Source organism: Dromiciops gliroides, chromosome 1, assembly GCF_019393635.1.
Source record: "Dromiciops gliroides isolate mDroGli1 chromosome 1, mDroGli1.pri, whole genome shotgun sequence".
Taxonomy (NCBI): Eukaryota; Metazoa; Chordata; class Mammalia; order Microbiotheria; family Microbiotheriidae; genus Dromiciops; species Dromiciops gliroides.
Genome location: NC_057861.1, coordinates 402,202,068 through 402,229,526, shown reverse-complemented (window position 1 = coordinate 402,229,526; position 27,459 = coordinate 402,202,068). Strand labels below are relative to the sequence as shown.

The 27,459-nt window shown below is 36.1% G+C and overlaps 1 protein-coding gene across 1 annotated transcript in view; it reads right to left on the bottom strand.

Annotated features, from left to right (window-relative positions):
- ARL15 (ADP ribosylation factor like GTPase 15) overlaps positions 1–27,459 on the bottom strand; it is a 501,353-nt gene that overhangs the window by 234,894 nt on the left and 239,000 nt on the right. The window contains 2 exon segments of the mRNA XM_043978562.1: positions 24,050–24,105; positions 24,108–24,257. Of these exon segments, the coding sequence (XP_043834497.1) occupies positions 24,050–24,105; positions 24,108–24,257 (206 nt within the window).

Genomic DNA, 27,459 nt, shown 5'->3' with positions numbered 1-27,459 from the left:
CACAGTGTATAAAGGATGTGCCACGACCTTGTTAGTGTTTGGCCTCTCCTTTCACACCGAAGCTCATTGTAAAACACTCAAACCATGAAAATATGTCTAAAAGTGAAGGACTTTTTTCCCCTTCTATCTAGGATTATATACTTATTTCATATTAATCTTGAAGATGGAAGAAAAGTCGGGTTTTATTGCATGTGCAGTAATTCAACATGAATTACCACCCAACTCTCTGAAATTTAATAGCTTTCAGGGACCTGAAAGCTTTCAAATACTGGGATCTTCAACTCTGCAATTTAATGACAGCCCTGCTGTTGGCCTTTCCTGACCTGTTGTGAAGTAAATCAGGCAAACTAATGTGGGTAACAAGTCTTTTTCCACACTGTTCGATCCACCCTGCATCTCCTTTTTCTCCACAGACACAGCCTCTCTCCACTCTCTGTCTAGCCATCCTCCCTCAAAGCACACAAAATGGTCACCTGTAACCCTGCATTACTGCTCATTAGATCACAGGTTAGTCAAGTGGAAACTGCCCAGGGTTCCCCAAAGGAGAGCTATACTTCAAAACTCTGTCCATGTCAATGAAGAAAAAAACCCTGAGCGTGGGGTCACCCAGATCAATGATCAAAGAAACTGAGAATAGTGGAGGAGAAAAAAAAATCACACCACTCGTTTTTGTTTAAAAAACACACACAGATACAGACTTCTGATTTATTATATGGAATACAAAGGTGCTATGCATTTTTCCTCTACTAATGCCACTGGTTTCGTTTTTTTTTTAATTAAGCAATTTGTTTTGATCAGATGTTTGGGTGTATTAAATACTACTATATGGCAACTAATCCCTAAAACTCACATAAAGAAAATATACCCCTGGAAATCTAATCTTGAAGAGGGGACTCTTAAATGTCTCTAAAAAACATTAGAAAAGGAACACAACAGTAATACAAAGTACTCCACCTTTAATTCTCAAGGAGATTTTATTTAAATCTGAAAATAAGTATTATGGTTACACAGAACACTCTGAGATAATCCCAGTGACTGACTGGGCCTTCAGAAAAAGAAATAGCAAGCCTGTCAATCATGTCATGAGAATCTACCCCAGTGACACATTAAAGAAGAAATTCTCAGAATCTGTAAAAGCAGTAAAGGCAATATCAGGTAGTGGTAGTGGCCCCTTTTTCAATACATCCCTCATTCTTTCATTTTGAATTGGAAAGAGCAACCTTGTTTGTAAAAAAACAATCTAAATTAAATTATTCAGCTACTGGCTAAAAAAAGTTTAAAAACCTACATGCTGATTGTGGAAATGTATAGAGGTTTACTATGGGAAAAAAAAACAAAAACCACACAAAGGCACCTAGAATATCAAACATGGTCCAGTTTGCTCAAATGAAAATAAATAATTTAATAGGCATTTCCTTAGCTTTTGGAAAAAGCGGCAGAAGTGGAGTATATATTTTGTCAGCTATTAATTTGCAGATAATTAAATATAACAAAATTTAAAGTTATGGAAAGCATCTATTTCTCTCTTTGAATATTAACCAATGTTACATTGCTTGTGTACCCTACTTATCTTCTCTCCCTTACCTCCAAACAAACCAAAAAAACCCAAAACAGGCTCACTTAACACCCATCAAAGAAGAATTTCTTTTTGTTGTACACACACACACACACACACACACACACCACACACACACACACCACAAACACTTTCATCTTCTCTAATGACTTTAAGTTTTTCGTGCAGTGGTGCTGAAACTCTCAAGGGAGTTAATACTACTGTTGGCAGAACTGTCACCCATTTCCCCCATACCTCAGAGTTGAATGACCTGTCATGGGAGGCTTCAGAATTCATTCTTGTTGAGGCCTCTTAGATTCTGTAGCCACCAAGGCAAAACCTCAAAGTCTTTGTTAAAGGAGCTTCCATTACTGAAACAAGCAGGCAAAGAAGCACCAGAAAACTGTTGAGTTTTATCTAGCCAAGAGAGGAGGCACCCAACAGCCACTCTCTCCTGTGGAGACTGCAAGGTGTCTATGGTGGCAACTCTAACTGCTCTAGGGTTACGGGCAATAGTTCCCACCAAATGACATTTGTATTGGGGAAACCAGTAAGATTCTGATTTCTCAAAGGCACTGCTGAGTTTCTGAGCTCCTCTGATCTCCAATAAGAGAGGAGTGAGTGCCAAGGGGAAAGGCAAATGCACAAGGGACCCGACCTGGAAGCAAGGGATAAAATTATAAGGGCTTGGGGATTCCATATGCATCAGTTGGTCCAGGAGCTCCGTGTAGCCTTCCATGGATGCGGGAACACTCATCTGTTTATATGTGAATTGTACCTATATCAAGTATCTATCTGTAAATTAGATTCTGCTTATATTTTAAACATATGTTGAAAATGATAAGGCTGGTTTCAAAATTCACTTCAAATTTAGGACTTTAGACCGATGTTAAAAATTCTGGCCTCTAATACAACAGATTCTTAATTTGCTCTACACATTTGTAATCTAAACACTGCACCCCTCGCCCCTCTAATTGGTATTTCTTTTTGCTTTGACAAACACCGATACACAACTAAGATTATCTGTTGAGTAAATCAATCTTTCCTGCACTATCTCAAAGGCATCTCCATTCCATGTGACTCATATGTCCTCTATTTCAAACTATCCAGCTTACCAACAATCACACTGTAGAGACAACTCCTTTAAAAGAGTCAACTCCGAGAAAAATGTCCTTATAATAATTACTTTGTCTCTAATGCTACTCCAGAGCACAGCCCAAACCATACAAAAGAATGTATACTTTACCAAACCTGTATTCGCCAGAGGACTTGCTCTTGGGTGCATTACTGGCAATGAGACAGTGTTTCCTTATTTATCAAATTATTATTTGTTTTACAAATGTGAAGATAGAAGGTTAGCCTCTAAAGCCAGCAGTTTATCAGGACCACTTTAATTATGACCCCTGCTCACTGTCAGCCTTCATTTCCCCCCATACTTATTATATCCCACTAAGATAATCCATTGATGCTTGCCAGTATTCCATACTCTGGATTTTTTTTTCATATACCCCCCAATTATAATTTACCTGTTCCTCTGTTTATCTGCTCAGGATACTACTAGCAGACGAAGACTTGGAGAGACTAATGAAGATACACCACTCAGGGCTGATAATGGTTTTTTAAATCGCCATTATCGTATTATTCCACCACATTTTCAACAAGGGGCTTCAATGCCTTTATTCAATCATATGGTCACTAGTAGGAATTTCAGGCAATGAGGCAAGCTGTCAAGGGAAAATATTTTTTTCAAAGGATGGTGTGTTTTCAATCCCCCTAAGTCCTCTGGTAAAACAAATAGTAATTCAACAAATAAACTGTGCCCCAGCTGACAGGGCTACATCCAGGATCAAAGTTTTCTGGTATTTAGAACTTGCCACGTTGGTCCCTACATGAAAATCTTAACAACATGGCACAAATTTTACTAATTCCTTTTACAAAATCATGAATAGATGACACATCCCCTGGTGTTGTTCAGCCAAGTGAACACTTTGTTAAGAAAGAGATGGTCACACTTTTAGTTTAGGGCTTGATACTTAACATATGTAGGTACAATAAACATTTTCATTTACTATGCCTTTCTTTACTGATGGATAAGATTACATAATTATTCTTTGGAAACTGATAAGAACATGATACATATATGTTGGAATTGAACGATTCTCTCCTAAACTCCATCTGCCAGTTTCCTTTACACAGATGTCCCATAAAAACCTCAAATTCAACACATTCCCCAAAGAACTCATCTTCACTTGTAAATTTTCTCTTCCTCCAAATTTTCTTATTTCTGTTTAAGACAATACCATCTGCTCAATTATGTAGGGTTGTAAACCTGGTATCAAATTTTGCTCTTTCCTTTACCTCGACTCCCCTCAACACACATCCAAACAATTGACACATTCTACTAATTCTATTTCCATATCTTTTAAACTGTACCTCTTTCCTCCATTCCTATAACTACTGCTCCAATTTAGACACACATCACTTCTTCCCTGGACTATTCTTTTCTAATTGGTCTCTCTGCTTCCAATTCCTTCCTTCTCTACAGAGATGCTAAAAATAACCTTCCTAAATAAAACTGATCTCTTCTTACAGCTTTTCAACCTTATCTCACATTACTTTCCTTCAGTCAATCCTGACTATTTAGCCCCAGTCAGCCTGGGATGTTAAGTCTAATAGGTCATTCTCAAATTCAAGTGTCCATTTCCACTTCTCTACATCTTCACAAAATTTTCTTCCAACCTGGAATGAACGTCTTCCTCAACTGTATATGGATGTGCAAGAACTTTATCTTCTTTCATGGCTCATCTAAGATGCTAGCTGTTTGGTGAATCCTTTCCTGACTTGAATCCCTTAATGTTTCTCTCAGGCTATCTTGCAATAGCTGACAGGTGACACTTATGCCCATATTTTACTTTATGCGATCTTCTCAACCCTGTGAGCTATATCCTTCAGTATTCTTAGCCACATATACAGATATGGTAACTGAGAGATTAATGACTTGCCTAATAACAAAAATTAGTCAAGTTGAAGGTAACACATGAAACTGGCTATCTCCAAGTAAATTCACATTCCATGAGATGTAAACTTTGTGAGGGCAAGGACTGAGTTGTTGGTTTGTTAAATTGATAGTGCTAGCACAGTCTCGAATAAATTAAATGACTTAATAAATGTGTATATGAAGAACAGTAGAAAAAGGCATAGGTCTGGAACAAGCAGGACATAACTGAAACCCTAGCTCTCCTCTTTCTTTCCTGGATGACCTCAGCACAGTACCCTTAACCTCTCTGGGCTCGAGGTTTTTTTTTTTCATTTGAAACTGAGAGGATCTATATTGGATGATTAGCCCAAGATGACTTTCAGTTCTTAATTTTCTGATATTCTATACTCAAAAGTAATTTTTAACAGCAAAATTAATAGACTGAAGTAACCCTCCCCTGATTTCATGTCACAAAAAGTATCTACAAAACATTTGTATGGAATTTATATTTTATATATCATCGAATATTTAGTCTTAATGAGTGGAATCCAATTTTTAAAAATTTAATCATAATTTTTTCTTGCTACTACAGTTTTAGTGGAGACATGGTTTAAGAAAAATGCTTAAAGCAAACATTTATTTATTTATTTTTAAATCACTTGTAGGATATGTCCTTTACTTTGTATAATTAATGGGATAGAATATTCTGAAGAGCCTCCATTGCAAGAAACTAAATGGTCAAATAAAGATCAAATTGGGTATGGTACACTTTGATTCCCTGAGTATTCTATTACTGCTAACTGAGGTTTTAGTGTGACAAGATAGATTTTTTCTTCTGTAATTTCCTTACTTTTAGAAACTAAGATTTATTTGCTTATGAATACAAAATAAACATGGGGTTGGCAAAACCGGTTACCAACAATTTATAACCATGTTTTGTTGCCACTGTTTATTCATTTCAGTCATGTCCACTTTTTGTGACCCTGTTTGGGGTTTCTTGGCAAAGGTACTGGAGTGGTTTGCCACTTCCTTCTCCAGCTCATTTCACAGATGAGGCAAATAGAGTTAAGTGACTTCCTCACAGCTAGTAAAGTGTCTGAGGCCACCTAGCTGCTCATTAAAACGGAGGGAGAGAGAGAGAGAAGAGAGGGAAAAAGAGAAAGGGAGAAAGAGAGGAGAAAACAAAGGGAGACAGGGGAAGGCCAACAAGACTTTAAGGGAAGAAACAATCAAATTAATATGATAATTTAGAGCTTTGATATTCTTTCATGTCAGAACTACTAACTCATGTATTTCACCATTTACACATTTATATTTTATATAAAACTAATTTTGATTTTATTTAGTTCATGTAGTTATATTTACCATTAAAAAGTACCTCTTCCAAATAAACTAGTTTCCTAACATTGAGTCAAATTCAAATAATAATCTAGGTAACAATCTAGAATATAGACTTTTTAGAGATTTAATATGTTTTCTGAAATACAGAATTTCATGTTATATTTGTAAAACAGTCTTTTAAAAAATGTTCAAATGACTGCTGGATTACTGATTATAGAGGCAGCTTAGCATAACAGATAAAGATCTGGCCTGGGATCCAGAAGACCTGGGTTCTTATCTTCAGCTCTGACATAAAGTGACTGTGTGACTCTGGACAAATCACTTAACCTCTCAGTGCTCTGGACCAGAAACATCAAACATGAAGCTGAACCCGGATTAAAAAGAAATTGGGAAATATTTAACAAAAGAAACAAAAAAAGAACAATAAAACATAGATAACAATTACATTTTTTAATTGTCAATGTGCTGCAGACAGGGATCCAATTATGTGCAGATGAGTGGCACCCACTTCTATCAGAGTTCATCCCCACTGCCCCAGACAGCTGCTACTTTAGATTATATAAACTGTTGAGAGGTGCTAATCAATATTAGTAAGGACGTTCCTCATTGGGAGCGACTGATATCCACAAAAATCACAAGGTTCAGTCCTTATTCCCTATCCTTGCTATCATCATACAAAATGGACATATTCATTTCAAGGTTTTGGTTTTGGATTTTTAAACTATTTTCTAAGATTTCTTTAATGGCTAACCAAGCTTCCATGTAACAAAATCCACATCAACGGTGACAGAATATTTGTTTTATAGTAAAGTTGACAACTGTAATTATCCAACCAGCTGTTCTCCAAGGATTTGTCTGCCAAATCTTTTTATTTCACCGTTCCCTATTTTCTTTATTCAAACTATACACAAGTTACCTAGATTTTCCACTCTGGCTCTTTTCAGTAAAAACTTGTTTCACCTTGAAATCATGATTGGGCATTACTACAGTCTGATATTAACATATCAGTAACATATAACAAACTGTACATTTCTGATTTGGCTTATTAATACATCCTACATAATTATTATAGAGTAAGATATAAACATCCTTCAAAGCCTCAAATGATGTGACTGTAAATGAAAGAAAATTTTTCTTGTTCTAGTCACAATATTGAGTCATTAACCCCCAAATAACTATAGCATCACAGAGCACCAAGTTTAAACAACCTAATGATAATGAGTCAGGTGTGGTATGAAAATGTTAGATATAACTAACCTGATGGTACTTCCCAACTCTGAATTTAGGCACTTGACATTTACTGGATTCTAAATCTGTAATACCACAAAAAGCATCTCAAACTCTTCTCCTTTTTAAATTTTGAAGAATATGATTTCCACATTTGTGAAATGGGGTTGGGAGAACCATGTAAAGAAGGCTCTCTAGCTCTAAAAACTACATGATCTTTTCTCGTGTAATTGATAATATTGAGTAACAAAGGCTTCTAAATCAAGAGATATCAGATGATTTTCTAAAATACATTCAGAAAACAGGTCAAGTATTATTTGTTGACTAGATGTTGTTCTTGTAGAGACAATCTGTCAAGTAATCATTATAAAGCTCCAAAAAAAGGATTGCTTTCATTATTTTTTTTTATTTGGGGGGGGGGGGGCGCAGACCTGTGATCTCACTGGTTCTCCAGTGAGAAAACTCCTATAAATGCAGAACAGCTACCAATTTACCACTTATGAGAGTATCCTGGGGTCACTAAGAAGTTAAGTGAATTGCACTGGGCAGTGGCCAACAAGCTATTTGTAAGAAAAAAATATTGAGCAATCATCCTAATGTGTGTATGTTAATGTGTGTGGGGCTCTGTCTCATCCAAAGTGAAAAAGGGGAAGGTAATGCTTTTCCTCACTAGCCAATGCCTTACAGGTGCAGTCTGTGCCTGCCATAGCTACAAGACCAATTAGAGTACAGTGGGTGGGTATGCTACGGGATGAAACAGACGATGCCTGTACAGCTGCTAAGGGTGCCCCAGTAGGGGTTAGGTTATTACCATGAGGTAAACACTAAGCTCTGATGTGGAAAGAATGGATACTAACACAAGATGATGGGGGGCAAAGCATGAGATTGTTGGGTGATAAGGATAGCTGCAATTGGACTGGAAATAAGTCCTAAAATTGGCTACTTCAAAGAAAATGAAGAACCCATCTTCATCCCTCTGACTGGTGAATCATACACCCCTTAGAGCATGTCTACAACACCCCCCCCCACTCTGGAGATTCCTGGGCTTGGTAACATAGCCAATGCATATCAAGAGGTTGTACTTAAAATTCATGTATTCTTGATTCAGGATGACTCCCTATCAACTAGAGTATGGAGCCTTTAATCCTGATAATGAAGGAGGTATAAAAGAATCTATGACTTCAGGAACATTTAGGTCTTCATTCTTTTTTGTTGTTGTTGTTTTTGTTTTGTTGAGGCAATTGGGGTTAAGTGACTTGCCCAGGGTCACACAGCTAGTAAGTGTGTAAAGTGTCTGAGACCAGATTTGAACTCAGGTCCTCCTGAATTCAGGGCCGGTGCTCTATCCACTGCACCACCTAGCTGCCCCTAGGTCTTCATTCTTAACCACTGGAATACCATATTTCATCCATTAACAAATATTTACACTCATGATAATAACATTACATACCTCTAATCAAATATATAAATATGACACATCTTGATATCTCTATAGTGTTTACCTATAACCATATGTGGGATAAGTAGGTGGCACAGTGGATAGAGTGCAGGGCCTGGAGTCAAGAAGACTCACTCACCTTCCTGAATTCAAATCTGGACTCAGACACTTAACTAGCTATGTGACCTGGTTTGCTTTAGCTCCTCATCTGTAAAAGAGCTGGAGAAGGAAATGGAAACGATTCCAGTATCTTTGCCAAGAAACCCCCAAATAGGGTTATGCAGTGTTGAATACTACTCAAAACGACTAAATAACAACAACAACAAAAAACATATCTAAAAGTCATTTAGACCTCATATGTTATTATGAGACCTATTTTTTAAAGGCTAGGTAATGATATACCAGAATAGTATCACACAGATAATAAGTTCAGTTGCTTTATGTATCAAGACTTGGTGACAGTACATGATCTTCAGGTATACTGGAATGCTGGAAATACTTAAGGAATACTTATAATACAGTCCTTTAATAAATACCCTTCCAATAAAATACTTAGCCAGCACCTGCTGCCTAAACATGATGCTAGATTCTTTTTTTTTTAATGTATGAGGTATTTTATTTTTTCCATTACATGTAAAGATAGTTCTCAACTTTTGTTTATACATGCTTTACAATTTCAGATTTTTCTCCCTCCCTCCCCTCCCTCCCCCCTCCCCTAGACAGCAGGTAATCTGATATAGGTTATATCTATATATCTCTATACATATACATATATATATATATACACACACACACACATATATATATACACATAATAACATTAATCCTATTTCTGCATTAATCCTGTTACAAGAGAAAGAATCAGAGCAGTGATGCAAAACCTCAAAATAGAAAAAAAAAAACCCAACAGCACCCAAAACAAAAGAAATAATATGGTTCAATCAGCATCTATACTCCACAGTTCTTTCTTTCTTTTTTTTTTCTTGGATTTGGAGATCCTCTTCTATCATGAGTTCCCTGGAACTCTTCTGTACCATTGCATTGGTGAGAAGAATATAGTCCATCACAGTAGGTCAACACTCAATGTTGATGATACTGTGTACAATGTTCTTCTGGTTCTGCTCATCTCACTCATCATCAGCTCACGTAAGACCTTCCAGGTTTCTCTGAACTCTTCCTGCTCATCATTTCTTACAGCACAATAGTATTCCATTGTATTCATATACCACAACTTGTCCAGCCATTCCCAATTGATGGGCACCCCCTCAACTTCCAATTCCTTGCTACCACGTAAAGAGCAGCTATAAATATTTTTGTACATGTGGGTCCCTTTCCCCCTTCCATGATTTCTTTGGGCAAAAGACCTAAAAGTGGAATTGCTGGGTCAAAGGGTATGCACAGCTTTATTGCCCTTTGGGCATAATTCCAAATTGCTCTCCAGAATGGTTGGATCAGCTCACAGCTCCACCAACAATGCATTAGTGTTCCAATTTTCCACAGCCTCTCCAACATTTATTATCTCCCTTTTTTGTCATTTTAGCCAATCTGATAGGTGTCAGGTGGTACCTCAGAGTTGTTTTAATTTGCATCTCTCTAATCATTAGAGATTTAGAGCATTTTTTCATATGGGAATAGATAGCTTTGGTTTCTTCATCAGAAAACTGTCTGTTCATATCCTTTGACCATTTCTCAATTGGGGAATGACTTGGATTCTTATAATTTGATTTAATTCCCTATATATTTAGAGATGAGGCCTTTATCAGAAGCACTGGCCTCAAAAATTGTTTCCCAGCTTTCTGCCTCCCTTCCAATTTTGGATGCATTGCTTCTGTTTGTACAAAAATTTTTTAATTTAATATAATCAAAATCATCCATTTTGCATTTTATTATATACTCTATCTCTTGTTTGGTCAAAAACTGTTTTCCTTTCCAAAGATCTGATAGGTACACTATTCCTTTCTCTCCTAATTTACCTATGGTATCACCTCTTATGTCTAAACATGATGCTAGATTCTTGAAGGCCATGCAAAGGGTATACCAACTAACCAAGGTAAAATATCTACAAGCACAGGCCCAATGATGACCTGTGTGCCTGTTAGTTAAGGACATACCAAGCTAAATCTGGAGTGGGTCACTGGGAGATAAATCTATGAGATTACAATGACTCCAAATTGGCTAAACCTTCAACCACAGCATGGGGGGGGGGTGCAATATGGCGCTCAAAGCAACAATCTCACACACTGATCTTCAAAGACAGCTAAAAATATTCATTTTTTCATTGCCATCATAGAAAAATCTTTCAGTATCTAAAAACTAGAAGAAAAAAGACAAGCTGAAAAGGTTTGTTCCCAATTATCAGTATTCTTCCATTCAAAATGAAAGCAGCAATGTTTCCTTAAAATTTTCTCCTTAAAAAGTCAAAATTATTAGATTTTAATTTTTACATCAACCCAGCAGGCTTTCCCCCCTCCAAAGTCACTACCAAAAACACAGGACAGTTTTTCCTACCTATCTTCTCAATTTACTGTTGTTTTAAACTTTAAAGGTGTTTCCTTTATTGTAAAATAATAATAATAATAAAAAGCTAGTAGTCTGGCATTGCTGTAATTCCTGGTCAGAACCTTTAATTACAGGATATAGTTTGTGCAGCTGCCTGGAAATTGGTCTCAGGGTCAGTAGCTCTTTGGGTTCTCTCTGTCTGTTCTCATGGAGCAATATTGTGGAACTGAGGCATTGTTTCTACTGCTTCCTCTCTGTCTGCTGCACATTATGAATAGCTTTGCAATCACTGGAGCAATTGGTTCTTCAACTGCCTTTAGGTTGTCAATTGTAATTCATTGGCTCCAGGCACCTTTTCTCTTTTCATTCCTGGAGATCCTCATTACTTTGTCTGCAATAATATTAGGGGAATGTCTTCTTCAGACCTGTCACTGATGTCTTACTGATTGCCAAGTTAGGAGTAGGCTCCAGTGCCCTATTCTTACTGGTTCAAGTACAACATGAAAATGTTCTTTACCTCAGTGACTTAGGGTGCCAATATTTGCAATATCTTATAAAACAGTTTGTTTTTTAAAAAATACCTGCTTAATCCTAAAATAATCTTTTTTTTAATTCTAAAAGATTCTTTAACAAATTTCAGATCTCTCTTTTATTTGCAAGGTAATTCATAGAATCTGCTGCAATAACTTCAGTTTTGTCATTCCTTAACATTTGAATTGGTCTCTTTAAATTTTAATGAAGATTTTACATTTCCCTAAATGGGCTGAAAAAGGTTCGGAAATTATGATTTCTATGTTGTTCAAATCTTTTAAATTGTGAAATAGTTTCTATTTGTATCCAATCCATTTTTAGTAGAACTGTCAAACAAAGTATCTGAGCGATTAAATAAGAATCCTGATACTTCAGTTGAAAGTTCATTAGGACGCTCACTCTTCTTCGCAGCTTTAAAGAAAAAATAAAAGCACTCAACACAACAGATTCCCTTGATGAAAACTTGAGCCCACTGTGTCTCAGACCCTTAGTTCTGGATAAACTCCAGCAGATTAACCTCTCTCATTAGTCTTAACCATCCCAGAGTAACCAAGGATATTTTCAAGCAGACACTATGTAATAATAATAATGATAATAATTATCATAATTATAATAACCAACACTTATTGTGCTTTTTATCTTCAAAGCACCTTACCAACATTAACTATGTGCCTATTTTCAAATTAATTTAACTGGACAAATGTTTTATTAACTTTGTAAGCTATGGAATGTGTTCTGACTGTCTCAGTTTTCTTTTGCCAAGAAAAAACAGGGAGGGGAGAAGCTAAGAACTAAGGAAATAGCACGTTGTACACAGTGACTCCAAAATCATTGTAACACTTGAAGAACACTTGTTTACAAGTTAAATATTAACCGAATGCAGAATTGAAAGAGTAACATCCAAATTATTATAATTTCTAAATTATATAAAAAATATTAGCCAAAAATGTAAAGATATAAAAAATAAAGATTTGAATTCAATACAAGATGATAGAACTTTATCTTTAATTGCTGTTATTTAAAAAACACCTAAATATCCACATGAAATAAAATTTTTAAATGTATTATTTCTATATTTAACAATTTCATTCCAAATACTAAGCCCCTGTAAAAACATTCCTTTAAACACTTCCCCCCTAAATTGAAAGATGAAATTCACTTTAATTAAATTTGAGTTCCCTATTTTCAATGATGTCCTACAGTGCTCTGTTTTATACCATATCTTAAAGGATGGAAAGAAAACTACTATAACAACAGTACAGAATACTCCCAAAGTAGCTCAGATCTAAGCAGTTTAAAGAAAATATGTTTATTAATCAACACTTACAGACTATTGGCTCTACAGAGAACAATGAGGAGCCCAAAAGGAACAATAGCAAGTATGGTTTCAATGAAGAGATTGTAATCTAAAGGAGATTATGACAAATCCAAGCAAAATACTTTGCTGTTATTCAGTCCTGTCTGATTCTTCATGAAGATTTGGGGTTTTCTTGGCAAAAATACTGGAGAGGTTTGCCATTTCCTTCTCCAGCTCATTTTATAGATGAGGAAACTGAGGCAGAGTTAGGATACTTGCCCAGGGATACATAGCTAATGTCTGTCTGGGGCCAGATTTGAACTCAAGAAGATGAGTCTTCCTGATGCCAGGTTCAGAACTCTATCCACTGTGCCACCTAGCATTCCCCACAAAATACTCAAATACTCACAAAATACAGTATAGACAGATGGATGGATATATACAGAAAGGGATATGTGTGTGTGCATATATACACACTATACATACTTAATCAAAACTGTATCCACCTGTTTTGGGTGGTTAGTACCAGAGAAAGAAATTCAAAACAACAGAATTTTAGAGCTGGAAGGAACCTCTGAGATCGGTAGATCCAATCAATCATTATTATTTATTAAAATATTTATTAAACACCTACTCTGTGCCAGGTTCTGGGGATTCAAGTATTACTCTCAAGGAGCTGAAATTCTAATGAGGAAATAACAAATGTGTATAGTGAGACAGACAACTGTATGTATGTATATACATACACATATCTACACACAAATATAAGGTGAATAAATATAAACAATACAAGGTAGTTTGGGAAAGAAGACAACAACAGTTGGGAAGACCTAGATAAAGAAAAGCCTCCCACAGGAAGTGGTGTTTGAGTTAGATCTTAAAGGAAGGGAAGGAGGGGCAGCTAGGTGGCACAGTGGATAGAGCACCAGCCCTGGAGTCAGGAGGACCTGAGTTCAAATCCGACCTCAGACACTTAACACATACTAAGCTGTGTGACCCCAGGCAAGTCACTTAACCCCAATTGCCTCACTAAAAAAAAAAAAAGGAAGGGAGAGACTCTGTGTAGTATAGGTAAGGAAGATGGGCAGCTAGGAATCAGGAAGACTCATTCATTTTCCTATGTTTAAATTTGGCCTCAGACACATATTAGCTGTTTGACCCTGAGCAAGTCCCTTAATCCTGTTTGCCTGTTTCCTCATCTGTAAAATGAGCTGGAGAAGGAAATGGCAAAACCATTCTAGTATCTTTGCCAAGAAAACCCTAAATGGGGTCACTAAGAGTCAGACAAGACTGAACAGCAAGAAGGAAGGAATGCATTCTAGGCATGGGAGACAGTCAGTATAAAGAACACAATGTCTGGTGTAACAGAGAGAAGGTCAGTTTTGCTGATTCAAAAAGTTCAGGAGAAAGAGTAATATCTAAAGAGGCTAGAAATTCAGTTTGGGGCCAGGCTGTGAACATATTTAAAAGTTCAATAGAGTAGTTTGCATTTTACCTTAGATGCCACAGGAAGCCACTCAAGTCAATGAATAGAGCAGGGCTTCTTAAAACTTTTTCCACCTGCAAACCCTTTTCACCTGAGAAATTTTTACCCCAGGTTTATAAAATAGGTATACATAACCTTTTACTGTTACCAAATTCTTCACGACCCCCAAATTCAATTACCCTCATATGGCGTTGCAACTCAGTTTAAGAACCTAGGGACTAGAGGAGTCAAATGGTCAAATCAATACTTAAGGAAAATTTCTCAAGCAGCAGTGTACAGAAAAGAGTGGAAGAGAGTCCAGGCAAGGAGATCGTTTTGTAATAAATAAAAGGTCATCCTTCTTAAATTTTCTGTACCATTTGTCATGTTGATCATCCCTCTCTTCCTTGAAACTCTGCACTCTGAGTTTTAGTGACACTGTTGTTTCTTGGTTTTCCTTCTCACCCTGTTAAATTATCTTGGCAGATGGGCTAAACAGGTTGAGGATAACCAACAGGTCTCAAACCCATTGGTGAGTTGGGGGCAGGGGGCAAGCATGTAAAGACTTCCCCTGTTGGAATGGGCAGATAAAGAGCAATTTGTTCCAATAGCCACGAATGCTTAGAGCTTGGTCAGACAGAGAAGACCCCATGGTCTTCAACGGCCACCTCTAGTTGTTTGGCTTTCGTCTTGCCACTGGACCTCAATGATTCTGGAAGAGACAGTGAGGCTGACAATTTTGTGCGATCTGCCTCTCTTAAATCCAATTCACAGGAAAATCAAGACATCACCTGTGACGTCCCTGGTTCTCTTCAAAACTGAAGGACAATCACCTGTCCGTTCTTGAACACTTGTTTTCTTTTTTTTTCCTGAATCAACACCAGCAAAACTCTGTTCTGTGCCCTTTTCTCTGAAAACTCCTATTAGTAACCTTGTCTGCATCCACAGGTTCAGCTATGCTTCCTATAAAGGTGACTCCAAGAGCTACCTCACAACTCAGTATTTCCACAACAGAACTTGTCTTCTTTCCTCAAGATCCACCCAAGGGGCAGCTAGATGGCGCAGTGGATAGAGCACCGGCCCTGGATTCAGGAATACCTGAGTTCGAATCCGGCCTCAGACATTTAACACTAGCTGTGTGACCCTGGGCAAGTCACCTTAACCCCAATTGCCTCACCAAAAAAAAAAAAAAAAAGATCCACCCAAGCACCAGCTCTGAAGGAAGCCTTTCCCGGTCTGCCAAATGTCTAGCGCTATGCCCTTCAAGGTTACCTTTTCTCAGTGTTTTGTATATACCTCAATATATACATACTACACCCTTCATTAGAATGGAAGCTCCTACAGGGCAGGGGCGATTTACCTTTTGTGTCTGTATGATTCATGGCTAGCATAAATGCTCACCTGATGATGGAGATGATATTGAGAAACAGGATGAAGACGATGACAAAGAGGATGGCACCTGGCACCTACAGAGTGCTTTACCGTTTACAACTAAATCATTTGATCATCATTTTATGCATAGGAAAACAAAGAGGAAGACTTAATGGATGATGTGAACCACACATGTACACAGAGAGGGGATTGGACAGTGAGGGCCTGGACACCCTGGAAGCATGTGCAGGAGTCTCTGCCTGGAGTCAACCAACAAGGTTGCTTAGGGAACTTGCCAATGGAAATTCACAATGACATGGAATGCAGGGAGCCTTGACCTCAATTTAGAATATACACTGGTATTCATGATTATTTCATATCTGCTTAGTAGGGGAAGCTAGGTAGAACAGTGGATAGAGAGGTAGGCCTGGAATCAGAAGGACCTGAGTTCAAATCTCATCTCAGACACTTACTAGCTGTGTGACCCTGGACAAGTCACCTAACCCCAATTGCCTTAAACATCTGGGGCTATCTCCAGTCATCCTAAAGTGTATCTTTTTGGGGGTTGGGGGACAGGCAATGAGGTTTAAGTGACTTGCCCAGGGTCACACAACTAGTAAGCATCAAGTGTCTAGGGCTGAATGTGAACTCAGGTCCTCCTGAATCCAGGGCCAATGCTTTATCCACTGTGCTACCTTGCTCCCCCCCCAAGATATTTCTTGTCACTGGACCCAAATGACTCTGGAGAAGACAGTGAGGCTGGTGACCTCACCTAAATCCAATTTACTGCAAGTCATGACATCACCCCAGTGTCATGGTCCTCTTTAAAAATGAAGGACAAACATCAACAATAACTAACCTGCTTACTGCAGGTTGAAGAAAAACCTTTTCATTGGTTTCTGAGTCTGAAATGAATGTGCATAAAAACCATACTAATGAAGTAAATGTTTCTCCCTGGTGGTAAATGAAGCAAGATGTGCTTTTAGTTCAGGAGAGATCTTGGGTTCTTACACCTAGGTACCATTTGGCCCAGAAAATATGGTGCCTATGTTGTTTCTGTCTCTGTCAGATTAATAGTTAGCAATTATACAGTATTTTAAGGTTTGTGAAAACATTTTATGTATATTATGTCATTTGATCCTCACAAAAACCTTGTGGGATGGATGCTATCATCATGCCCATTTTAAAGATAAGGAAATCGAGGCTGAAGATGTTAAGTGACAGTTATCTGTGGCAGGATTTGAGTCAGGTCTTCCTGACTCCAGGTCCAGCACTCTGTTCACCTGAGCCACCTAGCCCTTGTGTCTATTCTTTCTGTGTCTTAGGGGGAAGGAGGTCTGAGGACAGAACCACCTTGTAAGCTTCAGAAGTTGAGAAGAGCTGGTAGAAACATGTCACCAGTCATAATTTACAGTAACCCTGAAGAGTAATTTCTTTAATCAGACTAGCAGCTGAAACACTGCGTCTGATAAACGTGGCAGCAAATTTGTCCATCACTGCTGCCCCGTCTGCAAAAGTACAAAGCGGAACAGATGCTTTGTAGCAACTGCTTTATGTCTGAGGTCCCTCACTGGAGGGGACAGTGTGCCCTGGTCCAGAGACTGTGGCGGAGGGGGGGGGGGGGAGGCAAGGTGGAAGATGGGAGGAGTTTTTTGTAATTTGGTTCTTACTATATCTTTTCCCATAAACATCTCTCCATAAAAGTTAACATTATAACTTCAGGAAATAATCAATGTTACCTGGTCATTGATATCAACTGGTTAAATGGAAAATAAGGTAAAAATAGCCGGTATTGCTGATACTCAGGAGATATAAAATGCCACTAGCTACTGATATTGAGGGCAAAACTAGAAAGGAGGCTCAAGATGATGGCACCACAAGTGGTTTCAAATGAATTCAAAGAACGGGAAGCACTAGCTTGAACACAGAGTACCTCTACTTAAATCCTGACTGTTACTAGTGGTATGACCCTAGGCAAATCTTTTAGCTTCTTAAGGGTAGTTTCCCCAAATTTAAATTGAAGGGATTGAACTGCATATGTTCACTGTGAGGAAATGGATAAGGGTCTCCTCTCAATAAGAAAATAACTGTCACCATTCAAATTACAGAGACAAAGGTCTCAGTACACCTTCCCTCCCCTCCCCTCCCCTCTGGCAAACAGATCACATGGTTCAAGTAGCCCCGAGCTGGCCTCAATGAGGTCCTCTTCTGGGCTGTGTCCATATAAGGAAATATTGAAGAAATGTCCCTGTGTCACCTCCCCCACTGGCTGAGAACCCAAAAAATAATTATGGAAATTAGGGTTAAGAATACTGCATTCCGGTTAGCTAGCTTTCTCCTGTCGATTGTAACCCTTAAGCAATGGGCCAGTGATGAACAAGGGGAGGGTCCATTTCTCCTTAGGAACTAGGGATTAAAATGGAGCCAGCAAGCCCTCACTCTCTGCACTTGCTGGCTGTAGCACATATTTGCAAGTGTCCATTCTCATGAGAATGAAAATAAATAACCTTTTAACACATCAGTGCTGAGTTCCAGAGAACTATTGAGTAGGGGTTGCTTTCCTCTTAGTCGCTAATTTTCATTTTCATTTTCAATACTATAATCATAAAGATGTACATTATTATTTCTCCAAATAGAATGTAAATTCATTGAGGGGCAAGAACCACATCTTAGTCTTATTCCACAAAGAATGACTAAAATAGAGCCTGTGCATAGGATGGGTTTTTCATTTGTTGATCAAATATTGAAGGTTCAAGACATTGGTATTACATGCATTGTATATGTATTGTATATATGGGTGTCTTGTAGGAGGCAAGAAATACAGAAAAAAGGAGAGGTCAGAGCTAAGAGGCAGGCTTAGTATAATTGAACCAGGTGAAAAGATGAAGTTTCTCAAGAGAGGTTATGTAAAGAGAAAAGAGTCAGGTGACATTACTTTGGCTAAGCACTCTGATCTAAAAGTTGTTAATTATATCAATAAACAAAATTTGGCATCAACCAAGTCAATGACTCTTGATATAGCTTCTCTCTCAAGGTGCCATAACATTTCAGTATGCCACAAAAAAACTTTGTAGATGAAACATGAGAATACTGTTTCCTAATACTGAATTGTAGATAGACAGTACACATCTTTATTGAATGTCCTAAAAATAGTACTATATATATACATCACTCTGATATCATTTAAAAATAAGTGCATATCCCATAAGGGGATTTTCAAACTGCTCACACCATAGGTATGTACAGGACTTTCTGTGAGATCAAATCAGCATTCTAGAAAGCAGCCAAACAGCAGTTTAAGATACTTGGATGATGTGAGAGATTCACAATAGTTTTACAACTATTTTACAAGAAATAAAGTTACTTTACAAGAAAGTGTATTCTTCCTTTTCCTAACAGGATATAATCTCAATGAATGAAACGTGAAAAAGAATAAATATAGCTTTGTATTTTCTATTAGAGATCTGTCACCTAAAATTTTGTGGGGGTGTGGGACAGTGAGATTTGGATTTAATTGTTTATACAAGTTATCACATAGCAACTATATTATCACATAACACAATTACTTTTAAAAGTCTGGATATATGAATCTTTTATTATTCAGTGATAAATACCATGTCCCAATATCTCAACATCAGAACATTGTCTCTGAAGCTTAAAAAAAAAGAGAGGAGCAACAAATTAGAAACAGTGTGTGTGTGTGTGTGTGTGTGTGTGTGTGTGTGTGTGTGGTTTTTTCGGGGCAATGAGGGTTAAGTGATTTGCCCAAGGTCACACAGTAAGTGTCAAGTGTCTGAGGCCGGATTTGAACTCAGGTCCTCTTGAATCCAGGGCTGGTGCTTTATCCACTGCACCACCCAGCTACCCCTAATGTGTATATATTAAAAGTAATGGTTAAATATCCTTGAAAAGACATTAGCACCCTCCCCCAAAAGCAGTCTCATGATTATATAAAAAGTCAGAACTAGATAAGCTACTCAGGATGTAATGATTAAGAAAAGTTCTATATATTTTTTAAAATCTAAAAATTAAATCCCAAATTAAAAATAAATAAAAAATTGGCAATGTTTATATTGTTATAAACAACAAGTACCTTTTCATATTTGTATAAAATTCCTTTCAAATTCATCACCAAGTATTAGCATGGCAAATAAGTAAATTTCCTTCTCATAACAGAACCACAGGAAAATCAATTGTTAATTGAAATAAAATTGAAGAATGGCACGGTCATAACTTAAATTCTAGTTTTATGAGGACATCCTAATTTAGCAACTGGGTTTTTCTGTGCTGCTACAAATGAATTAGATTACCAATTTATCTATTTATCCATTATGCCTTAAATATCAAGGCTTTGCAACTTCTATGCTAATGTTGGGATTAATACCAAATTGCCTATATGCAAATAATTTAGTGATTTGATGTATCAGTACTGAAAAGATTAAACAAATGAAATTTGGGAGAAGAAAATATTATAAAATATTTTAAATAAAATATTATAAAATATAATATAAAATGGCTGAAAACATAAGAATAGTCATTCTTACATATTTTTAAATGCATTTTTATTAGAGGTCATCATGAATAATTTTTAAATTTTAGAATTTTTTTAAAAATAAGGGGTAAAATAATCATAATCAGTAATTAAGAAAAAAAACTGGGCTGCATTTATTGGCCACTATAGCAACTTTTCATAAAATTCCCCCAATCTCTTAAATAACTTCAGAACTGAAGTATGCTCTCCAATGGGAGTTGTAAAAGGAATTATTTGTATTGAACTGTAATTTTATCTAAACAACCCATCAATGCACTGTAACAATTTCTCATTACCTAGTTTTTCCAATTCTATTACTTCTGATTTTCCTTAATGAGCCAAGATAGCACACTAGAAATAGACAAAGACTTTGATGGCATGTAATCTAAAATGAAAAATGTTTGATAAAAGTCAATTTTGGAAAACTGGGGCAACTACACCTCCCCAAAGTGAATACAACAAACATCTGTTGCAGAGAGTGTTTGACCTTCAGACAGTTTATAAAGGGTGTTCTTCTTTCTAGTGCTTTTGTTATTAAAAGCAAACAAAATAAGAAAACTTGTTCAAAACCTAGATCTCCACTGTGCATTATAAAAATGGGTGTGTGTCTGTGTGTATATATAACACATATAAATATATACATGCACATATATAAATATATATTATATATACACACACATATATTTTAAAATCTGATAAGGTTTACCCAGTTGGTCTTCTAGGTATATTACATAAAGGGAAAATATGCCCTCTACAAGACTGCACTTGCACTTGGAAATGGGAACAAAATAATTGGGCATGTTGCCCTCTGACTGTGGGTTACACAGTCATTTTAACTATTGTCCTTCTTTTTTAGTGTTCTGCACAAACATTTTCTACTTAGCAACATTCAGAGTACTGAAATACATACAGTCCTGGCAGTTTTCATTCTCTTTGGAATCAGAGAATACCTCCATAATAACTCAAATTCTTCCCTCAGATTTCACTGTCTTCTCAAAATCAGTGATATACTCATTAAATAATGCCAGTAAATTCTTTAAAGGGGTGTATACCCTTTTACTCCAAAGACAGCATAAGTAATTGTGCAATGTCTGCATTATGCAGTGAGCACAGAATGTAACAAAATTTAATCAGAAAGAACCAATAAGCCTTTATGACTCATTGTCTCCTTAACTGCATCAAACAATTGTTCATCATTCTTATGTAAACTGAAGGTATTTTTCCATTGTTCTAAAAGAACAAAACCCAGAACACACCTTCAATAGCATTTCCCTGCAATTCTCAGTATGGTATTTTGCAAAGAAGATTGGAATTTCCAAATAGTACACACTTAACAGGTGCATACTCTAATGTACATAAGTTTTGAGGTAAAAACATTTTTTGTCTATCAAAGGTAATGAAGAGATTTTTTAAAAAAATATTCCTGTTCTAAATTAAAGTCACTGCTACATGGTAAAAACGGCCTTTGAAATTAGTCCTCAGCTAATACTTTGAAAGACATTCCTTCATGGTTGTTCTGGAAATGAGGATTTGATTTAATTCTAAAGATATATTCCTACGTGAATTTCACCGACAAATTAATAACCACACCCTGAAAAGACATAAATGTAAGTTGTGGGAGTAGTTTCTATGCCAGACATAATGATAAGCAGAAGAACTTTATGGCATTTCCCCAAAAGTAGAAAGATAAATGATAGAATTTACATATATCCCAATAATGAAATGTTTTAAATAATCAAGTGCTGATATAACCATATATGCTTAAACCATTCTAAGTCAAAACAAAGACTTCAATTTAGGTCAAATGTGGGGTTTGTGATACTAATTAGCAAATTATACACAGACAAAAATTGAGTTAAATTGTCATGACTGATGCAAAAAAAAGTCGAAAGAAAATTACAGCTAAACATTTTCTCCTATATAGGAGATGTATGCACCATTTTCAAAGGAAAGTTCTGACTATTTAATGAGAAATTTACTATCATCATTCTGCAAAGAAAGAAACAATGGGAAAAGATGAGAATAAGAATTTCCTTTGGGTGAGAAGTTAGCCAACATATATAATTAATTTATTTGTTAAAGTTTCCTTTGTTCAATTTAATTGAACAAAGGAAATGAGTCTCTGAAAATGAATCTGAGTGAGAGTTTTGTATGAGATTTAAATAACACATTTAGTTCAGAAATCTCACTTTATTAGGAAAAATGTATAATTTATGGATAATCAAAATCTATTTTTCCTACATACAAAAGTCTTACAATTTCTAATGACCATTTTCCTTTAAAAATGCATAGTATTTAATAAAAACATTTCCTTTGGGCTATGTAATTACAGACAACTCCTAAGAGAACAGTTCTCAGGAAAAAGAGGTTGAGACAGGGTTTAAAGAAAAATATGTTCTTAAGCAGAACAATCAGCAAAATGAACACCAAAATAAATGCATTTTTCAACTAATGAGTTTTCTATAGGCATTAACAAAGTCAACAACACAGCTATACCAAATTAAAGACCACTGCATCCGTTCTATATGCTGAAAAACAAATGCTAAGAAGTGGATGAATCATCTAAGGCCACAAAGAAGGGTTGAATCACATCAGGAATTAAAATTCAGATGATTCTCACAATCTCACTTCTCTGAATAATATTAACGACACCTATAATGATGAAGAACCTTTGATATTTGTAAATTAAACCAATATATTTAAAAAATGGTTTTCTACCTGATGAGGAAACATATTATCCAAGTATCTTAGTGCATGGGGCTCTTCCATATATGCATTCACTAATATTCTTCCAAAATTAGGGCATTATAAATATGATACTGCCCCCAGTGCTTATTAGCACTTTTCAACTTCAAAGTACATCATCCAAATCAAGCACAACTGACATAGCATGAAAATAGTGTTATTCTTGTTTTGCAGTTAAGACTCTATGTCCAGTTTTCATAGAATATACTTTACACCATAGAACTGACTGAATTAAAACTTACAATGTTCTTGACTTTTTGCTCCATTTTCAGATTATGGACTACAATGTCATTCTCATTTAATTATTTCCTTCCAAAATCACTTGAGAAAATACAAATTTCAAAATAAAAAAGGAAATATAAAAGTTAACAGGCACACTAGAACACAACAAAAGTTAGGATTTCACTAGACTCTTACCACAGCTAATGTCACATTATTTCAAACCACCCAATCAAAAATATATTGAATAAAACACTATCATAGTCTACCAAAAATTGGCCTTATTTACAGATAGCATAGATATATTAATCTAAGAAAAACAAACGAGGAAGATAATAGACCATTTCAAGTTTCATTGGTTGGGATGGAATTGCCAAGCCAAGAAAAAAAATATATTTAGTCTGGAAAGAATGTTTCCTGCCATTTCAATAATGAGTATTGAAGAAGGAAAGGAGCATGGTATTAGATGAAAGATGAGGCAGCACCGTGATAGGTTTCGTGCATACCCTAAATAGCTATGAGCATGTATTATAAAAGCTTGTATGTAAAAATAATATTTTTAGACAAATTGATCTATACCCCTTCAAAAGACAAAACAAAAAAGTTCAACCTGACACTTTTTTTTTGGTCTCACTAAGATGCTAAACAATTTTTTGCTTGTTGAAACAGATATTTTAAAAAAAGCAGAAGGAATAAACTCACATCTAATCACTATAGGTTTCTGCTAATAAGAGTAAGGGCATAAATATAATTTTAAAATATATGCATAATCACATACATCTTTCAATATTCCAATTCAGTAGAACAAAGAAAATGAACACACCCAGCGCCAACCCTAGTACGAAAGACATACCTCTTGTACTGATCGAGCAGCTGGCTTGTCTTGATGATTGGCCAAAATTAAAAATGCAAAGTACATAACTGTGGGTGCTGAAGAGCTGAATGCAGTTCTTTTCTAGAGGTTTCTAGTTCCTCTTCCGATGAGGCACTGTCTAATACAAATATTACCCCTTGAGATCCTTGGTAGTAGCGACTCCAGTATTTCCTAATGTTATCAGCCCCTTTCAAAACAAAATAGAATTTTTTTTTAAAAAATAGTATTAAGTGCCTCAGAAGTCAAAGAAGTCAAACAACAATAATTACTAATTGAAAAAAGTAAACTTTTGACAATAAAGTGCTAAACTGCTTGCTATGACAGGAAGTGACATACATCAGATTTGGCGGTTGGAGTGGAGTAATCAAAGAACAGGGTTTGCAGATATGGAAATCCAAAGGGAAAAGGAAGGTTAAGATAAATTATACAACATTTCTTTGTCAAACTAATAAAGTAACAGCAGAAAGACTTTTTAGACAAATGCAAAAGATTTCTTCCTAGTCAGAATTCTCTTAACATGAATAACATGAGTCATACTGCAGCATGAGTTCAATATCTCCTAAAAGAACAGTACAACCTGCTGAATCACCCCCAAACTGTTTCTCACATCAGCTGTATTTCCCAGCAGAGGAGCTGATCAGTTTTGCTTAGCTTCAAAAGGCTGATGATATCATAACCTGAAAATCTATGGACACATTACAAATCATCAAGTATGTTCAATCTAGGAGACATAATAGAAAACTTTAAAGAATATTCAAACCATAGATCATTTTTATATTTTTTAAAAAGAGAACACTGGAAAGTGCTGTGAAAAAGCAATGGGGATGTTCAATGTACCCTTTAAAAATATTTCTAAAGAAATTTTAAAGCTTACTTTGACTTGGTAATTAAGGAGCAATTTATTTGGAGGGAATTATTTAAAATTTGATAAGCTCATTGATTATGTTGCACATGATCAGATTCAAATCATTTCCTTGATGAATTTGTGGAAACTATTTCTTCAAAAGGTCATTTGTCTTGTTGAAAAGACATCTATTGCTTTGGCTATACCTTCCATCCTTAAAGAAACTCTTGATATAAATCTTCAACCTGTAAGTTAACCTTGAAGTCTAATTGCAAAACAGTGAATATAGTTCAAAATCATCCCCAAACCTTCTTTTTTTATTCCTGGAAGTCATACATTTCAACATGATGTGTCTGATATAGAAGTAGATGACATTATCTAGGGAGTAGTTGATACCAAAGAAAGAGAGTTTATCCCTAAGGCAGATGGAAAGATGGGGGATATGGAAACTGTCAGAATGAAATAGACATAATAACCCAGACAGTTCACCCTTATGTACAATGAAAACATCTCCAACAAAAGTATTTCCAAATCACACTAAATTTTCTTGGTCCCCTCACTTCCATTAACAAAGCACAACTTTGAAATCATTAAGATGATTTAGAAAGATTCTGATGGGATGAAAGTGGGAATGAGGCTAAAAGTCAGGGTCAGAGGTCAAAATGATGAAATTGTCCCAATTACAAGAAGCTTTTCTGTTCTGAACAATATGGATGTATAAAGAACTCTAGTTCCAACTTTCCAAGGAAAAAAAATAACATTTTAAGATTCTCCTATGATATATACATATATCTGTATATGTATGTATTCAGTAAGTCTCATATATTTGTATCAGTGAATCCTTTGTTTTCAAATTTTAAAATAGGTTCCTTCTATATTTAGCAGTCATACTTCCAAGATCCAGGAACTCCTCTTTAAATGTTTGACTTTCACCAAAAAAAAAAAAAAATCACAAACCTGGAAACTTGAGATCTTCCAACTTAGCTTTTTAAAATAACAGCTTCAGTCAGAAATAGTTCAGAAACAAATAAAAAAGGCAATGAATGAAGAAGAAAAAGTAGTGGTGGTGGTGGTGGTGGTGGTGGTGGTGAATATGTCTTATCTATCAAATAGACTGTAAGACTTGTGAGGTCAGGAACCTTGTCATGTATCTCAACAACTCCATTCAGCAGAATTATATTGTTTGTTAAGTTCAAAGCACTATGGTAAGTTATGTGGAAAGAAAACATTAACTCTGTTCTCAATGTCCACAAACCTTCTTAGGAGAAGGAGGAGAAGAGCAAAATAATGATGATACAAGGTAAAATGAGATAAATGCAATAATGGGGGTAGGGGCAAAGTGGATGGGAGTGAGGAACAAGTTTGAGCAAAGTTTAGAGGATGACCACATTTTTACATAGAGGTCAGTAAGGTTTTATAGTGAAGGTGGTATCAAATCATAGTCTTTCACAGAGCATCTAACATAATGTTCTGCACACAGTAGGTGCTTTTAAAGTGTTTTTATATTAAAAAGTTAAAGAATGTGTGTAGTTTTCCATTCCATCCTAATGGCATCTTGCCTAGCTGTTCCATATAAAAAGGGAATGACACTTTCCCCCCCCTCAGCATAGAGAGCAAGTGACTTTGAGAGGGGTACTCTATACCAACAAAAAATAACGAAAACAGCATCTTACTTTTAAGTAAGTAGTCATAGATTAAAAACAATATAGTGACTGAATTTTCATCTCTGTAACTGAAACTCAGGTTCAGCTGTTGAAGAAGGTAATGTTACAAAAGGTGTGCTCCTCTAGAAATAGTGCCTGGTCTACAGAGAGGTTATTATGGAGAAGTAAGAAGTAATAACTTAAAATCCTTTCTATTTCCCACCTGGAAGGTCTCAGCAGTTCTTGACTTTGCATAATCCTTTGATTATGTTTCTCATCTAGAAAAAAGACACTGGTATAGCCTACCAACTCTTACCAAAATTTAAACATGAGGGCTTCTTAAGGAGGGGATTAGATGGATGTATATGAATGTGGTATTTTTTGCTTAAGACAAAAGAAATCATAAAATAATAATGATCTTCAAAGGATGGCTCCCTCCTCCTGCCCTTTAAAACCTACAACATATTTGATTTTACTGAGTCAACATGAATTAAATTTTAATGAAGACTTATAACTAAGTTCTCTGAAGAGAACCAGGTGTTTGCTTTGTTTGGCTTTTTGAAAGGAGAAAACATTCTTTAGGATACCAATGAACTGATGAGTTCACTGGAAAAAGCATGCCCATGTGGGCTTTCCAGTTACTGAATGCCAATGTAATTTCATAATAAGGAATAGGATGATGGCTTAAAGAGCACTTCCAAAATATAGGAACAAATTACAATATACCTACCAGAGGACCTCACACAAAGTGGGGACTTAATAAATATTTGCTGAATTGAATGAATGCATTTTTTTTTTGTTTTTTTTGTTTTGTTTTTTGTTTTTTTGCAGGGCAATGAGGGTTAAGTGACTTGCCCAGGGTCACACAGCTAGTAAGTGTCAAGTGTCTGAGGCCGGATTTG